Source organism: Rhinatrema bivittatum, chromosome 4 (genome assembly GCF_901001135.1).
Source record: "Rhinatrema bivittatum chromosome 4, aRhiBiv1.1, whole genome shotgun sequence".
Classification (NCBI taxonomy): Eukaryota; Metazoa; Chordata; class Amphibia; order Gymnophiona; family Rhinatrematidae; genus Rhinatrema; species Rhinatrema bivittatum.
Window position 1 is genome coordinate 375,494,309 of NC_042618.1, and position 18,565 is coordinate 375,512,873.

The 18,565-nt window shown below is 43.6% G+C and overlaps 1 protein-coding gene across 2 annotated transcripts; it reads right to left on the reverse strand.

Annotated features, from left to right (window-relative positions):
• Positions 1-626: 626 nt before the first annotated feature.
• SELENOK (selenoprotein K) lies at positions 627-17,429 on the reverse strand. 2 transcript variants are annotated; one of them, XM_029600899.1, is made up of 4 exons: positions 17,212-17,429; positions 2,322-2,412; positions 1,498-1,575; positions 627-723 (listed from the first exon to the last, which is right to left on the reverse strand). In XM_029600899.1, the coding sequence occupies exons 1-4, from the start codon at positions 17,228-17,230 to the stop codon at positions 627-629; spliced, it is 285 nt and encodes a 94-aa protein (XP_029456759.1). In that variant the 5' UTR covers positions 17,231-17,429. The 2 variants fall into 2 exon arrangements, with proteins under 2 accessions (XP_029456759.1, XP_029456760.1); XM_029600900.1 differs by having other exon boundaries at positions 636-723.
• Positions 17,430-18,565: the final 1,136 nt, after the last annotated feature.

Below are 18,565 nucleotides of genomic sequence, written 5' to 3' on the forward strand. Positions count from 1 at the left end.
AGTTTTAACGCCAGAAATAACTACACCTTTTTTCCTGGCGTCAGGATGTATGACATGCCCGAAATGGCCATAACACAATTTGCAATATTTTTTGAATTGCATTTTGCCCATTTCTGGGCTTGGGAAGGGAGGGGTGGAGAAGGGGGTGGCGAGAGAGAGAGAAAAGGGAGCCCCTGGGGAGGGCCTCACAGTGTGCAACTATAGGAGGGCCATCTAATAGGTCAAGGTGAGGTGTTGATTTAGGGGCCAGTTTCACACGTAGAGAAAGACATATGAACAGCACAGTACACCCTGGTGAAGATTTGACATCATTTGGACTGAGGAAAGTCTCACAAAGATGAAATTTTGTACTATGTTCTCTCACCCTAGCTTGATGGACTCTATAACAGGGTTGTTTAGAAGTCCATCCTATAGTTAATAACCAAAGAAATGCCACTCATTTGATATATGCTTCTATAGTGCTACAAATATCTATAGACATTTGCTTTCCCCTCCTTCACTTTCCTTTCAAATCATTCTTCTAAAGTGTGGACATCTTGAATATTGCAAATCTGCAACAGTAACTCTACCCATACAAATAAATCTTAACATTTAAACACTAAATATGTAACATTTCAGGCCATTAATCACCTTCCTCATCCTCCACCAGCCATTGGAGGTGGACTGGGACCACCACCAAAATGGTTTACTCGACCCATTCTACGACGAGGATGCCCTGGTGGCCTATTGGAGGAGAAGAAAAAGAATAATTCAAACAAACATCAAAACATCCACTTACACCCTCCATCTTCAGATAGCACATTGCTAACATACTTCATCTGATGTGAATTCATTATACCTCAGCTTACAAAGGGCCAAATGTACTAAGCATTCCCCCCACCCCCTAGACAAAATTGGTTGGCTCTAGGCACATGATTCATCAAGATCTTTTCACCTCACCTAGACAAAAATAGGAGAAAAGCCTTAGTGAATCATTACCTAATTTGCTGCTTTATTACAAAAATACATTTTCTGTTACAAATGGTCGTTTTCCACATGAAAATGTATCTATGTGACCGAGTGCTTCTAATGCCCTGGGCTTGCCAAGTACTATTAATATGCTTCTATCAAAACTATAAAAGTAACATTGTTACCACATCTCCTCATTCCATTTACTACCCTGAGGTACTCCTTATGAACCCACTTCCTAAATATTCTATTACTTTTAGTAAATGTAATCGTTTATATTGTTTTTAAACTAAAATTTTAAAAAAGAAAAAAAGAGCATAGAAAAAGGAAAATTAAGAGTGTACTTATGCCGGATCAAACACTATGAATCATTTTCTCTACCCTAACTTCAAAGGCTGGGAAAAAGTCTTTAATGTATATTATGTATTGCTGTAAACAGTTATGATGGTTTCTGAATGATCGTAAACAAAATCCAATAAATAAATTGCTTGTTCACACATGAAAATAAAAATCTAAACCACTGCATGAAGTAAGAGATCACAGTTATACCCTTTGCCATCATCGTATCTTGAATTAGATGACGACGTGCATCCCCTTCTCACATCTGGCCGAATCATGCTCTGAAAGCTAAACAGAACACAGGATATGTATTGTATGCGCACACACACCCTACCAAAACGTGACAGCAAAAAAAAAAAAAAAAAAAAAAAAAAAAAGACATTTTTGCACATCCAATTTTTGAAGAAATTGTGTAGACACTAAAGAAATATATTTTTGCTAAACAAATGCCAGATTTTAGAATTCTCTAATTTTCAGAGCTTTCACTGAAAAAACATCACTGGGATTGTAGCTCCCAAATTTTACCATATTTTCACCTGCTGGATCAGAATGAATTAAGGCATTGCTGCTTAGATCAGTTGTACATCACTTTTCAACTCTCCCAGAGCGACCTGAAGCCAAATCTACCTATTAGCCATAACATGTATGCCTCATTGCAGTTCTTTTCTGCACCTCTATAGAAACTCTGTAGTGATACAGATACAGGGAACTTTTCAGGGCAGTCAGTGCTTTTGAATTTCAGTGGCTGGATTGACAATTGAAAAACCCAGGATCCTGGTTACCTGTTTAGGAAGGAACAATGTTACATGCTCCAATAATTCAGAAAACAGCACTGTACAGAAACAAAGAAAAGTAAATCGGGTATATAACAACTCTAAACCCAATGAAATGAAATTACATTTTTATGGCAGAATCTGTGCCTTACTAGTACATAAGAGGGAGCGTACTACATTTCAGTTCTCATCCAAAACAACATCTAGTTTTTGGCCATCATTCTATTACAAAATGTATAAAACAATCAAATTCATACTCACAACATAACCACAAAGTCTGCTATTCCCCAGAAAAAGTCCGTTATAAAAGACAACCTCCAAGGAGACTGGCTCCGGCCATCCAACACTTGTCCTTTATCAAAAAACAAATGAAGTTAATATGCAGAAAATTACATGAATCAACTTCAGTAAATACTATATATGATGGGAGTCAGTAATTAAGGTATGTAACAATTTTTCCATTCACTGTATACCAAAAAATTACAGACTCCCTCTTGCATAATGTCAAAATAAAGAGAAGTTAATCCTATTCATTTGAGATATCTACTTGGTTATGTCAATCATTCTTTAGCAGAACAGCCTCTTTTTCATTTCAAAAGTTAAACAAGTTGCTGATCAAAGATGCATCAAATGTATATATATTGCATGATCATGACTATATAGAAAATCCAAACAATATTGGAAACAATTATTTTCCCCAAAACTAATATAAAAAAAAAAAGATTACTTTAGTCTCTAAAAATCAGCAAGCAACCAGAAATAGATAAGCTGATTAAATGAGCTGTCTGGAAGAATCCACTAATTTTAACAAGTAGCCATAGTCACAATCATTAGGACAAGGTTTTCTCCACTCTATACAAGCAATATTAGACAGGAATAATTTTAGTACCCTGTGGGAAACAATCCAGAAGGGGAAACTGAAATGCTATTCCTTCCTCTGGCATTCAATACGATTAAAAGCTTCCAGTTACAAAAAAAAAAAAAAAAAGTTTGAGCCTAATATTGCTGAAAGAATGGAGAAATTACTTACCTTATAATTTTGTTTTCCTTAGTGTAGACAGATGGGACTCAGGACCAATGGGTATTGTGCTCTTCTGCTAGCAAATGGGAGACAGTCAGCTCTCAAAGCAGACATCACTCTAGATATACCCCTACAGTAACCTCAGCTCTCCAGTATTCTCTTTGAAAAGCCACTGTGGATATATCTTTGCTTAAATAACTTGATTAAATTTGAGTAAAACTTGAACTGCTTCAACTAATTTCCAAACTGGAGACCGCCAGTGCACTCAACCAATTAACGCCGACACCAGACTAACTGTGGGTGTCTTGAACTAGGGGTAGGCTGCGGCTTACCTATTTTTCGTTAGTCTTGAGGTTTGTTATCCAAGGTTCTCATTTTTCCGTGGCAGCTGTGGGTGGGATGCTGAGTCCATCTGTCTACACTAAGGAAAACAAAATTATCAGGAAAGTAATTTCTCCATTTCCTAGCGTGTAGCCAGATGCACTCAGGTCCAATGGGATGTTCAAAAGCGGGAGGCTGTCTGTGGCCCAATTAATACTGCCCTTGCGAAAGCTGCATCTTCCTGGGCCTGAACATCCAGGCAGTAGAACCTGGAGAAGGTGTGTATGGAGGACCACGTTGCCGCCCGACAGATCTCGGCGGGCGACAGCAGCTTGGTTTCTACCCAGGCCCTCGTAGAATGAGCCTTAACTTGTAGAGGTAAGGGCTTTCCTGCCTCTATGTAGGCTGCCTTATTTATTTGATCAAGCAGGCTATGGTCGCCCACAAGGCCACTTCTCCTTGTTTCTTCCCGCTGTGAAGAACAAATAAGCAATCTGTTTTGCGCATTAGTTCCAATCTTTCCAGGTATCACACCAGGAGACTGCCGACATTCAGGTGGTGAAGGCGGCGTGAGTCTTCAGTGTCCTCATGTTCACCAGGAACTGGTAGCGAGATGGTTTGGTTCAAGTGAAATACGGAAACCACTTTCGGAAGGAAAGAGGGGACACAGTGCACAGTTGTATGGCTCCAGGTGTGAACCTGAGGAACAGTTCCCTACAGGATAGAGCCTGTAGTTCGGAGATGTGACGAGTTGAACATATTGCCACCAGGAATGCAGTCTCCAATGTTCAGAGGTGTAGTGACAGACCACGAGTTGCTCTGAAGGAAGCCCCAGCTAGGAAGTCTAATACTAGACTGAGAATCCATAGAGGCACCGGCCACTTTAGGGATGGGTTGATAACCGGATACCGTCCACTTCTGCTCTGAAGCAGGTCAGTGCGGCTACTTAGACCTTGAGGGAGTTGAGTGACAACTCCTCCTTCATATCGTCCTGTAGGAACTCCAGAATCATGGGAATCTTGGCTGTCCACGGGAGAATCCCACGGTCCTCACACCAGGCTTCGAATACTCTCCAGATCCATATGTATGACAGGGATGTGGAGAACTTGCACGTGGAGTAGGGTGTCAATCACGGCCTTTGAGTGACCGCGCTTTTTCAGGCGAGTCCTCTCAAGGGCCAAACCGTAAAAGAGAATAGAGACGGATCTTCGTGGAGAATCGGGCCCTACCGGAGAAGGTCCCTGTGTGGAGGTAGGCACAGAGGGTTCCCCGCAAGGAGTCTTTGCACCATGGTTGTCTTGGCCAATCCAGGGCCACTAGTAGAACTAGTCCCCTGTGATGTTCTATCTTGTGGAAGACCCTGCCCAGTAGTGGTCATGGGGGGGGGGGGTGTGTGAAGGCATACAGTAAGTCTTCCTCTGGCCAAGTCTGGATGAGAGTGTTGATTCCTTGGGATTGCGGCTCTCGTCTGTGGCTGAAGAACCTGGGGACTTGGGCACTGAGACGGTGGCCAGTAGGTCCATGGCTGGGAGAACCCAGCTATTTACTATTAGTTGGAAGGCTGTGGTCAACAGCGTCCATTCCCCTGGGTCCAGGCTCTCTCTGCTGAGACGTTGTCTTTTCCTGCGATGTTTATTTATTTATTTTAAAAACTTTTCTATACTGTCGTTAAGTTAGATAAACATCACAACGGTTTACAGCAAGGCACGCTAATGAAAATGTGAGTGGTATAGATTACAAATTAATCATGTGCCATCATAGTGCGGTAACAATTCATTTAAAAAAAACTGTGTGTGTAAATTAGGCTTGTCTGTTGGGATCATATTAGGCGATTTGAATTTATCTCCACCCATGCTATGAGAGGGTCTATCTCCAGAGACACCTGCTGGCTCTTTGTTCCTCCCTGGCAGTTGATGTAAGCAACCTTTGTTGCGTTGTCCGACATTACTCGAATTGCTTTGCCTCGGAGTCTGTGGCTGAATCGCAGGCACGCTAGTCTGACTGTTCGAGCTTCCAGGCAGTTTATGTTCCATTCCACCTCTTCCTTGTTCCATTGTCCCTGGGCCTTCAGTTCCTAACAGTGGGCTCCCCACCCTCGCAGGCTCACATCCGTGGTGAGCAAGATCCAGTTCGGTGGGGATAGGCTTACTCCTCTGCTTAGGTGGTCTTCCTGTAGCCACCACTGGAGCTAAGAATGTACTTCTGCTGGTAGTTGGAGGCAAACTGAGTAGTCCTGGGACAGTGGGTTCCATTGTGACAGTAAGGAGCGCTGGAGCATGGCATTTGGGCCCTTGCCGAAGGGACGACTTCCAGGGTTGATGCCATGAGGTCAAGGACTTGAAGATACTCCCATACCTTGGGGCGTGCAATGGTCATCAATCGTCGTAATTGTTCCATCAGTTTCCTTCTCCTTGGGGGAGGGATGAAGACTTTGTTCTGTTTGGGGTCGAAACGGGCCCCCAGGTACTCTAGTGATTGAGAGGTCTGCAGACTGGTCTTGCCCTTGTTCACGACCCAACCAAGTTCCTGCAGTAGGCCCTGATTAGCCAGTTGTCCAGGTAAGGGTGTACCAAGATCCCTTCCTTCCTCAGTGTTGCCGTCATGACCACCATGATTTTGGGAAGGTTCTGGGGGTGGTTGCTAGGCCGAAGGGTAGTGCTCAGAACTGGTAATGGTGACTCAGTATCGTAAAGCGCAGGAAGTGCTGGTGATCCGGATGGACTGGGATGTGAAGGTAGGCTTTTGAAAAAGGTCCAGGGAGGTTAGAAACTCTCCCGGTTGTACTGCCATTATTATGGAGCGAAGAGTTTCCATGCAGAAGTGTAGAACCCGCAGATGACGGTTGACGTTCTTGAAGTCCAAGATGGGCTGGAAAGATCCTTCCTTCTTGAGAACAATAAAATAGATGGAATAGCGCCCCATATTTTGTTGGGGCGTGGGAACCGGAGTTATTGCCTTCAGACTGAGTAGTCTTGTTAGAGTGGTTTCTACTGCCAGTCTCTTGGAATGGGAGCGGCAGGGTGACACAAATTTGTCTCAAGGGATGCTGCGGAACTCCAGAGAGTAACCTCTCGAATGATGTTTAGAACCCATCTTTGGTAGAAGAGGGCAAGTCAACCCCCTATATCTTCTTCCTGTGATGGGTTGGCCCATTCTCATTGTGGAGCACGGCTGGAGCCTGCTCCCCTCTTGGTCTGTCTGTTCTGAAAGGGCTGGGACCTTCCGGAGGGATGAGGTGCCTGGAACTGCGAGTTCATGTAGGGTCTAAAGCACTGTGATCCTCTGCCATTGGTTCTTCTGGGGGAGGGAAGCTGAGATCTTTTACTCCTATCTTCTGGTAGCAGAGGCACTGGGGATTCGCCCCATTTGCTGGCTAACTTCTCCAATTCGCTTCCGAACAAGAGAGGAGATCCTTTAAAAGATTTGCTTTAGATTCGCTTTAGATGTCGCATCCACAGACCAATTCCGTAGCCATAGTTTTCTGGCTGCCACTACCAAAGCAACGCCCCTGGCTGAGGTGCGTACCAGGTGTGAGCTTGTGTCCGTAAGGAAGGCTGCTGCAGGTTCCATCGTCTCACCGGTATATGTTCTGGAGTTATTTGCCTCTCTCAAGAGGAGCAAGCAGGAACGTGCACCAGTGAGCAGTAGGAAGCAATCTGCAGTGTCATTGCTGTTGCGAAGGCCTGCTTAAGGATGGATTCCAATTGTCTATCCTGAGTGTCCTTCAATGCAGCCCTTCTCTCAACAGGAAGGGCTGCATTGGTCTGCTCTGAGACAGCACAGACCATAGCATCCACTTTCAGGAAACGCAGGCATTCCTTGGTCACTGGTTCTAGAGGGTATAGGGCTTCCAAGGCCTGACCCCCTTTGAAGCTGGCCTCCAGGGCATCCCATTCCAGGTCAATCAGTTCCTGGATGGCTTCCATCATTGGAAAGCAGCATGAGGTCTCACAAAGGGACAACAAGATGGGATTCTTCTTTGGTTCCGCCATAGGGTCTGTGCTAGGAATACCCAGCGTCTTCAGAGTATGAGAAACAAGGGCTCCTAATTCGTACTTGTGGAAGAAGCGAAGCATGGTTTGGTATAGTTCCATTCCTCGAGGGATTTCTCCTTCTTCCAGGGAGTCACTCATCATCTGAGGTGACTGGGTCCCGGTTAGGGAAGTTCTTGGTTAGGCGAGGCATGTCTCGAGGCATCCGAGCAGGGCCAGGAGGATCTTGTGCTTCCGGCAGGAGTTGAGTCTGGGGCGCAGCTGACACAGGCAGGACTCCAATTCAGGCTGCGCGGCTCTTATATGGCAGGCTGTGCAAAGAGAGTGCCTTCTGGCCTTCTTGGGCACCGGTGCCATTGTTTCTATGTGTTTGCGCGCGTGCAGTTGTAAACACGGCTGTGCGTGTAGTTATGAGCGTCTGTATTGAACACGTGCAAGTTAGGCGCATCGGCCACCCGGCCTACCCCGCGTGTACCGCCAGCAAGAAGGGAAGATGGCGCAGACGACCCCCCCCTGCGTGTAAGATGGCACCCCCCCCCCCCCGAGGGTCTACATGTGTGCGGACCTTTGCACCGGATCGGGGTCTAGCCTAACCAAGGCTGCTCAATCCGGTCAGTACTCCCTTCTAACTTCGCCGGGATGGATTCGGTACGGCAATCCAAACCGTGGATGTTGGAGACCTGAATTTAAAGATTTCTTCTTACCTGGTCTCGGCACTTACCGATCATGTGCCAGACGGTCTCCAGCTGTGGGGGGGGGGAGAGGGAATTACCTTCACCGCCGTGCTCGTTTCTGTACCCGCTGCCGTTCAGCCACATTGGGGGGCTAAGTCCATGCCGGGAACTGGCTACCGGACCAAGGCACACCTCTGAGGGATATCAGAGATAAACCTCAGGAATTCTCGACAAAGGGAGAGACCCTTAGGTATCACCGCAGGAGAGCGGGACTTTATCTTCCTTAAGGTAAATTGTTTTTTTTCTTTGCTGTAATTCTTAACATTATTCTAGTATGTGGGATAGTGTCTGCATCTGCTGAGAGACGGAGAGATACTGAAGAGCTGAGGTTACTGCAGGGGTATATCTAGAGTGCCATCAGCTTTGAAATCTGACTCCATCTCCCATCTGCTAGCAGAGCACAATACCCATTGGTCCTGAGTCCATCCGGCTACACGCTAGGAAATGGAAATTTATTTTTTAGGTCAGAAGTTTACCTATTATAGCTTTTCCATCTCAAGTGGATTAAAATACATTTTAAACAATTTAGCGCTATGGCAAAACAAGGGTTTCCGCTGTATGTTTCTAACCTGTGAAAACTTCCTTCCTTCTACTTTAAAACTCCTTATTTTCTACTGATTATAAATTAAAAGGCATTATAATGCAGGGTTCTACAGCACTAGCAGCTGGAAGAGTCATCAAGCTCCGACAGGAGTGGGTTGGTGCTATGGAGGCTGAGAATTACCATTAGAAACAGACAGGGACGGGAGCTGAAAACAGTCAGACCGCTGTATGGTACTGTGTACTGACTGGACAGAAACAATGAGAAAACTAGCACCTAACTTTTCAGCTGATTTAACAGACTGAAAAAGTCTAGTGGTTAATTCTGCAGGACCAACTCTTGTCTTGCTGGAAAATACTGCACTGTTTAAGTTGGCAGACTGGTCAATAGTAAAAGTATTGGAGTTAATAAAAAATCCCATTTCTTTTTTCCTATTTTGTTGCTTGCAGCTTTTCAAACTTTTTGGTTTATTAGGATTGTGATTAGTAACCCAGGTCAGTTAGTAAAAGCCTTGGGATCATATAGTAAGTGATCTCTGGTTCTCTGCCCTTGGTTCCTCTGGGGGAGGGACGCTGAGATCTTTTACTCCTATCCTATGACTAACTTGAAATTCAGCCTTACTGTGTAAATTGTCACCTACGCCACTTTATTATTTTCTTTATCTAATAGAACTACATCTTTCCCTTTGCTGCGCAACGTTCTTCTGTAATCCACTCGATTGTTTCACTCTGCCCATCCCTCCTTTACTTATTCCCCCCCCCTCTCACTGTGTGATACTGTGTATTGACTCTATATAGAAATCAGGACCATGCCTCTAAAAGTTAATAGATTAAGTTACACTGAGTTGAAACTTTCATTGATGATTATATGTACAGAAGCTATATCTTGGTCTCGGAAATTGTCATTTATGTAAAAATTGTTGATTTTGATTGTTTACATACATTTTTAACTGTTATATGTAAAGCCTGTTGCGAGTTATTGTTTACTTACTGTACTGTTATTTGTAAAGCCTTTTGCTAAGTTATTGTTTACTGTAAACCGAGGTGATGTAGACCTATACGTACCACGGTATATAAAAATCTCCAAATAAATAAATAAATATCTTCCGGTAGCCGAGACACTGGGGATTCGCCCCATTTGCTGGCTAACATCTGGATGACTTTCTGTGACCATGGAGACTTCACGCTGTGTTCACACTGGCCCCAGGGAATAGCTTCTGAACAGGAAATTTGCTCAAAGGCAAGTGGAAACCTAGCTGATGAGTAGGAGGTTGCCAGGACAGAGGCACATGTTAAGGAAAAGCTTGTGTAGTGCTTGCTAGACAAAAGGGTTAACCTTGGGTGTGTGTTAAGGGTAGCACAGAGGTGTTGTAGTAACATCAGTGTTATCATCCATCTGAGGACCAATGGTCTCAAAAGAAATGGTATCCATGAAGTACAAAGATTGCCAAAATCTAGGCAAGATATGACACATAGCAAAGAATAGTTCCTTTTCAAAAATATTATCTGTTCATGGAAAGGCAAATAAGATATGCCATATAAATAATTTCAATTCCTGGCTGAAAACCTGGTGTACAGAAAATTGTTTTGGATACATTAGAGGCTGGGGTCGTGTATGGTGCAGCAAAAGGCTATATGGAAAGGATGGCCTACATTTGTTCGTAGCAAAAATTCATATCATATATTAAGGCATTTAATCTAAAGAATGGGGGTGGCAGCAAATGGCCAATGAAATTGGCATGTCACCCCCAATCAATACTTGACATGGGAGGAGAAAATAAAATCAGTCAAAAAAAGCAGAAAAGGTGCCTAGGAATAGATACAAATCAAGGCAGAGAAAAATGGAAATGGAAATGACAACAAATGCTCATAGTGTGGGCAATAAAATCTCCGACATGCAGGTCCTAATCGTGGAGGTGGACTTGGACATTGTTGCTGTTATGGAGACATGGTTCATGGATTCTCATGACTGGGATACGCCATACCGGGCTATAACTTAAGCAAGGTCAGAGAGGACAGAAAAGGGGATGAATAGCTCTATGTCAAAAACAATATCCAAACTACTGAACTGCAAGGAACATGGGGTAGAAAAGCATTATGGGCCATCCTAAAAAAGATGGTGTATCCATTTTTACTGGAGTGGTTTACAGGCCTCAGACTCAAATGAAAGAACTAGACAGAGATCTGGTCAAAGACATCCAAAAGGTGGAAAAGAAGGGAGAAGTGTTGATTGTTGGAGACTTTAATCTGCTGGATGGAGAGGTTGAAGGTCCTAAATATGTATACCCTGGAGGACAGGAGGTGCAGGGGAGACGATACAAACCTTCAGGTACCTGAAAGATTTTAATGATGCCCAATCATTGACAAACCTTTTCTATTGGAAAGAAATCAGTAGAACTAGGGGTCACATAATGAAACTCCAGGGAGGATGACTCAAAACCAGTGTCGGGAAATATTTCTTCACAGAAAGGATGGTGAATGCCTGAAATGCCCTTCCGGAGGAGGAGAAGACAAAAACAATAAAAGATTTCAAAGGCGCATGGGAATAAACATTGTGAATCCCTTAAGGTGCGAAAACACCCCACTCCCGCCAATAAAACCATCTACTACCAACTTATGCACGCATATAGAAACGCTATTCAAAAAACAAAAAAAGAATACTATGCCAAGAAAATTCACCACCTACAGTTTAACCCTAAGGCCCTATTTACCTTAATCTCAAATCTTACCTAACCCAATTTGACGTTACCTCAGGATCCCCCCACACAGTCACGCTGCAATGAAATCGCTCTGTTCTTTAAGAATAAAGTCTCCAACATCACTGCCAAATTCGCCCCAAATACCAACAATATAACCCTCCCCACCCACCTTCCTCAACTCTGGAAATAGAGAACATCTTAAAAAAGATGAGACCCTCTTCCCATCCCTCTGAAACTATTCCTACCAAACTACTACTCACTATTCCTAAAACCATAGCTACCTCATCACTCTCCAAAATTGTGAACTGTTCCCTTGAACAAGGCTGGTCCCCAACTCCCTAAAACAAGCTGTTGTCAAGCCTATCCTAAAAAACCCCTCCCTTGATCCCTCCAACCTATCTAACCTCCGTCCCATTTCCAAAGTCCTTGAGAAACTAGTAAACTCCCGCCTTTCTGACCACCTTGAACAATTCAACATCCTCCCACCAACACAATATGGTTTCCGAAAACATCTCAGTACGGAAACCCTACTCCTCTCCCTAATGGATACCCTTATCAAAGGAATGGACGCTGGCAACTCCTATCTCATTGCTATGCTTGATATTTCTGCCGCTTTTGACACCGTCAATCATAACATCCTTTTCAACACTCATCAGCATTGGAATCTCCGGCACTGCCCTATTATGGATTAAGTCATACCTCCAAAACCGTAGTTACACAGTCCTCACTGACAACATTCAATCCTCACCTGTAAAGCTCGACTGTGGTGTCCCCAAGGATCCTCCCTTTCCTCCACCCTATTTAACATCTATATGCTCCCTCTCACCAACCTTCTTTCCAACCTTGGTGTCACACACTTCATCTATCCAGATGATGTGCAAATCCTCATCCCTTTCACAAATTCCATTCTCACCGCACTCCAAAATTGGGACACCATTCTTGCCTCCATTAACCAGCTCCTCACTGACATGCACTTATCCCTCAACCCCCAAAAAACTGAACTCCTTCTCATCTCTTCCAAACATTCTTCAACACCCTTACCCTCTCCTCTACCACTTTCCCATCCAATACACGAAACCTGGGTGTTATACTTGATAACCAACTCAACTTCAAACCTTACATCAAATCTATCCTCAGCAGCTGCTATTTCAAACTACAAACCCTTAAAAAACTCAAACCCCTTCTATATTTCTCTGATTTCCGTACTGTACTCCAATCTATTATTTTTTCAAAAATTGGATTACTGCAACTCTCTCCTCCTTGGCCTCCCTGCCACCTACATCAAACCTTTACAACGCCTTCAGAACGCCACTGCACGCATCCTCACAAATGTCAATAAGAAAGACCACATCACTCCCACTCTCATTGATCTCCACTGGCTTCCCATTCAATCATGCATCACATACAAAACTCTTACCCTCATTCACAAAAGCATCACCAACGAACATTACAACTGGATAAACCCACCGTTCCTCCCTTGCACCTCCACAAGACCAACTCGTTCCTCCCTACGTGGAACTCTAGTTTCCCCCTCTATAAAATCTACTAGACTTATCTCCACAACCAGCAGAGCCCTTTCTCTCGCTGGCCCCACCCTCTGGAACGCCATGCCTCTAGACCTACGCACTGAAACCTCCACACCCATTTTCAAAAAGAAACTCAAAACCTGGCTCTTCCTCCAAGCCTACCCCCCTTCATCCTCGCCTACTGACCCTCCCCCTCTTTGACCTACCTCCAACATTTACCCTCACTAGCCCCTTTTCCTGTCTTCTTTCCCCCAAACAAGAACCAGCAATATCTATGAATGTATCATGGAACTCTGTACATAACCTTCTCCTGTTTGTTATTGTTTTTACTCTCTCCCCGCTCCCAACTTATGTTACTCCCAGATGAATCCCTTCTACTAATTTATCTAGCTTTTGCTTTGTTACTGCGTCTTATTGTTCTCTGTTCCTTGTAAAGGCAATGCCTATATATACTTTGGTTAGTAAGTTACATGTAAACCGACACGATGTCGGTATATAAAACTGTTTAAATAAAAATAAAGGCTAGATTTGAATGAAGAAAAGAGGACATGGGGGTAACTTGCTGGGGGGGGGGGGGGGGGGCGGTTACTACCCTTAGCAAACAATCCTTTATGCTGTTGATGCAACTCCAACATTGCTCTCTGCTTTAATGGAAAGAGGTAACAGGAAATTGACTCAAACAGTAACCAACAAGGACCCTGACTTTGACAGTGTGGGAAACTAATAATTATATAAAGGTGGCTTGTATGGCCAGCAGTTACTACCACAAGCTTGTTGGACAGACTGAATGGACCATTTTGTCATTTTCTGCTGTCATTTCTGTTTCTATATATTATTTAAGATAGTAACTGCCCCTCGATGCAGGTTACCCCCATGCCTTCCTTTTAAGGGTAGTAACTGTCACCGTGTATGTTTTCCCTTTTATTCTTCATTTCCATCCTTTTGCCTTTAGTGATCATCTGTGTTTACTCCAAACTCTTTTGCATTCTTGTCTTCACTACCTTTTCTGGGAGGGCATGCCATGCATTCATCACTCCTTCAGTAAACAAGTGTGGCAGACCCCTTGGTCCGTCATGCGACGGCCAAACATCCTTTATCAAGAAACAGAGCTCAGTGAAATTTCCATTCCTTTTCAGCCTCTCCCAACCTGGAGGGCTGTGATTGATTGTCTCAGGGTACTTATTTATTTAGATTCTTTTGATATACCAATACTCAAGACTAGGGTCTTATCGTACCGGTTTACAGCGAAACAAAGGGTAACCAATTAACTAGAAAGATAAAGTTACAATGAACAGGGATTTACAGAGTGTGAGAGTTGAGAGCAAAAGGAATAAGTTTAACATAACAGAGATTAACAAAGTTTAAACATAACAAAGTTTAACATAACAAAGTTCTAACAAAAGGAACGAATGTAGCAAGCTTTGACAATGGCTTAATCTTTAGATCAAAAACTTAGTGAGGTGATCAGTAAGTTCAGTGTGGTTATTTTAAGTTAGCCCTTGGTAGAGGAGATTCCCTTCAGTATACTCCCTGTCTGAGGGCCTGCCTCATTTTTAGAGGACAGAGAGATTTTTGTCAGATTCTTTTTTGGATTTTTATTCTGGGTGAACTCTTGGATTCCTCAGACAGGGACATCCCCAATCCCAGGAGCAGGGGCTGAGGACTTATCAGCCATCCCTCTACCCCCTAGGAGAGGAAAACACAAGTGACAGCACTACCCAGCATGAGATTTTTGATAGCTAGAGCTTTTCTTGTTTTTGAGATTGGGACTTGAACTATTTTGGAGAAGGCATCTACCCATACCCCAAAGACAAGGGCTGGAGACGTGCGAGTCTTTTTCTACTTTCTAGAAGAGGCTAGCACCAGTGACAGCAAAACATCTTCCCCAGAGAGATTTTTGAACATAAAAAGGCATTCCCATTTTGTTTCGCTGGAAGGGTTTTTTTTTTTATCCAATCCTCCTTACTGGGGAACAGGGCGGTGACTGCCAGTTTCCCATTCTCCACAGACTTTTCCTTCAGAGAAGGAACAGACCAAGATCATGGAGGACCCCCCTCCCCCTGACAGGATCTCCACCCAAAGGGACCAGGGTACAGGTTGGTTAACAATGATAGAATAATTGGACTCAGGTAGGTTTTTTTCTGGTTCTAAGGGGATTCCCCCACCAGTAAGGTTTCCCTGAGCCCCTGGGACAGCTTAAGCACTGACAGAACGTAAGAATATAAGTTGCCATACTGGGTCAGATGGAGGGTCTATCAAGCCCAGCATCCTGTTTCCAACAGTGGCTAATCCAGGTTACAAGTACCCGGCAAGTACCCAAACATTAAACAGATCCTATGCTACCAATGCCAGTAATAGCAGTAGCTATTCCCCAAGTCAACTTTATTAATAGTTTATGGCCTTCCCCTCCAGGAACTTATCCAAACCTTTTTTAAACTCAGTTCCACTAACTGCCCTGCCCTAACCACATCCTCCAGCAATGAATTCCAGAGCTTAATTGTGCATTAAGTGAAAAAGAATTTTGATTTGCTTTAAATGTGCTACTTGCTAACTTCATGGCATGCCCCCTAGACTTATCTGAAAGAGTAAATAACAGATTTACATTTATCCATTCTAGTCCTCTATCATATCCCCCCTCAGCAATCTCTTTTTCCAGCTGAACAGCATTAACCTCTTTAGCCTTTCCTCATAGGGGAGCCATTCTATGCCCTTTATCATTTTGATTGCCCTTTTCTATATCTTCTCCAGTGCAACTATATCTTTTTTGAGATGCAGTGACCAGAACTGTACACAGCATTCAAGGTGTGGTCTCACCATTGAGAGATACAGTGGTATGACGACATTCTCTGGTTTATTAATCAGTCCCTTCTTAAGGATTCCTAACATTGCTTGCTTTTTAGACCGCCACAGCACACAGCCAACAATTTCAGTGCTTTATCCCTAGGACATGAAATCTTTTTCCTGGGTGGTAACTCCTAATATGGAATCTAACATCATGTAGCTACAGCATGGGTTATTTTTTACCTCTATTCATCACCTTGCACTTGTCCACATACAAATGTTAATCTTCCTCTGGGTATGTCAGAAAGCTGTAATCTGACATATCTGTATAAAATTTGACTAGGATTTAAACTTTAAAGAATCAGTAAGCTTTTGTTTTGAACACCTAGTATCTTGTCCTGCCTGTTTGTCCTAGGAACAGCATTACAGTTACTAAGGAAGGAGGAGCTAGAAATGCATCACTACTTGGGCCATAAGCTTTCCCACACAAAAAGGGCCCACCCCTTGGGACAAAGAGTGATGGGAGACATGCTAGTCGGAACAGCCCAAGAGATAGAAAACTAGTTTGCGTGCCCTTGGGAAACAGTATCCACCCCAACAAAGGGTTACAGAAGTATTTCTTAACAGTGTTCCCATACCCCTTGGAGTTTCATATCAGAAAGGGTTTGATTCATGGGCATCATTAATATCTCCAGGATAAAAAAGTAGATAAGACAGTTTGTCTCACAACCAGTCAGTAATAGGCACAAGAGTGAAATGGCATGCAGTTAACGCTCACATAGGAAATTTATATCAAAATGACTTAATCTAAATTATTTCAAAATTGATACAATTTATTTTATCCAGTATATCATTCTGATAGAACAGCTCAAAGAGAATTAAATAACCACGTCCCCTGAGGGACAGGCCACTCTCAAAAACAAAAGAACATGAAATACCAAAATGATGTTTGAGCATCGTCACCTCCTTTTGCCTGCTGGTTATGCCTATATATATAAGCAGACCAGCAGCTCTATGTGTATCTTCGAGGTGGTTTGCGGTATCATAACTAATAAAATGGATAGAGAAAATCAATTTTAAAACCCTGGCTAACTTAAGGCATGATTTTCTAAGCGTTTTTGATTTTCCTCGGACAAAGAATGGGAGAAAAGCTTTAGTAAGCCTGAACTCTAAAGCCATATTCAAAAGTAAACATTATAATGTCTGTCGGAACACAACTAAAATACAAGCTTTTAACCTTTCGTAACTATTTTAACAATCCATTTCACATTCACATGTAACAAAAGAATTTTCTCCTAGGTTTGGACGAAATAAGAGTTTTTGCACTTACGCTTTCCACTTCTTGGAAATTTCTAAGCGTTTTTAAAAGTAAAAATCATACTCGCCCCTCCCAAAGGAAGCCACCTAAAGCATCCAAGCCTTCCCACATTTTGGTATACTCGCAGCCCCTGAGCATAAAAGGAACAGGCCACGACAATTTATGAATGGCACTAGAACCTCACGCACGTCCCACTGACCGTCTTCGGCCGTTACTTACCATTAGAAATATAAACCATGGTCACTGAAACCACTAGTTTAGCCCACTTCTGCACGGCTTCCGCCTGCGCGTCTAGCTTTCAGCCACGACCAGCCTGCGAGATCTGCGTTCCAAGCCTCGTTCCAGTAAACAGTAACCGCCCACTGTGCCTACAGATAAGAAGTAGATTGGTTAATGCTACATCCGGACTATAACCTACAGGAAGGAGAGCATCAGTTCCGCAGGTCGCAAGCTACGAGAGGAGGTGGAGTAAAACTATTGGTTGAAGAGGTGACGTGACTTGAGGGAGGGCAGATTTACGTCATTTTCATGCGCGTCTCCCCTTGAACACGTACAGCGTGCGTCCATGTAACTAGGGGCTGGGGTATTTATCTGACGAAGTCGTTTCCTTAGAACTTATATGTTTTTTTTCTTGTGAATTGGTGATGAGAGGAGCCTCATATTAATGAGTTACCTGTATGAGTCCTTCTAGGTCACCTTTGTCATAGTTTTCTATTGTGTTTGATTTCACAGAATTATGTATTGTCCTGCTAAATATCAAGATTATTCACTTGAAAAGCTGACGATTTCCCATAAAAGGCATATGTGGTTGCCATGTTAGTTTTCTTTGCGTAGAAATAAAGGTTAATAACAAACATAAACTTTGAAATGCTGAAAACAATGACAAGGTACATTGGACTAACAGTGCATTTCTTGACTGGCTTTTCGGGAGCTAATATTCTCTTAAAAGGCAAAAAACACATTCGGGTCAATACAGTAAAGTGTGGCCGCGGTTACCCTGCTTCTAACCTGCCTTCTACTCACAATTTGGGTGCGTTAGTCCAACCCGCGATTCACAATCCCTTTTAACCCATTCTTACCGCCTCTTTAAATCAACGGGTAACCCCTTCTGCCCACGGCATGTATATGAGATGTAAACGATCGGATTAGCTATTCCCTCCCATACAGTAACGCGCGCCCCGATTATCGCTTTCTAAACCTGCAGTTTTGCCGCGCGTTTAACCTGCTAACTTACCGCCTACCCTTACCCCTGCATTAGAGGCAGGGGTAAGGGTAGGCGGCAAACTTTCCCCCAGCCCTCGCTCACCTGCTCTGGCCGTGTCCATGGGTGCTGGTCTCCGGGGCAGCCCAGTCCTCTCTACCCTCCTCCCGAAGCAACGAAAAGCGAAAAAAGCGAAATTTGGGCACTCAAGTGACATTTGAAATCCCCTCGCGACCCGACACGTAAAGTTTAACTTACTTTTCTTGCAGCCCTCCTCCGGAGACGGACCGCAGCCCCCCTCACGCTCAAGCGACATTTGAAATCCCCTCGCGACCCGACACGCAAAGTTTAACTTACTTTTCCCGCAGCCCT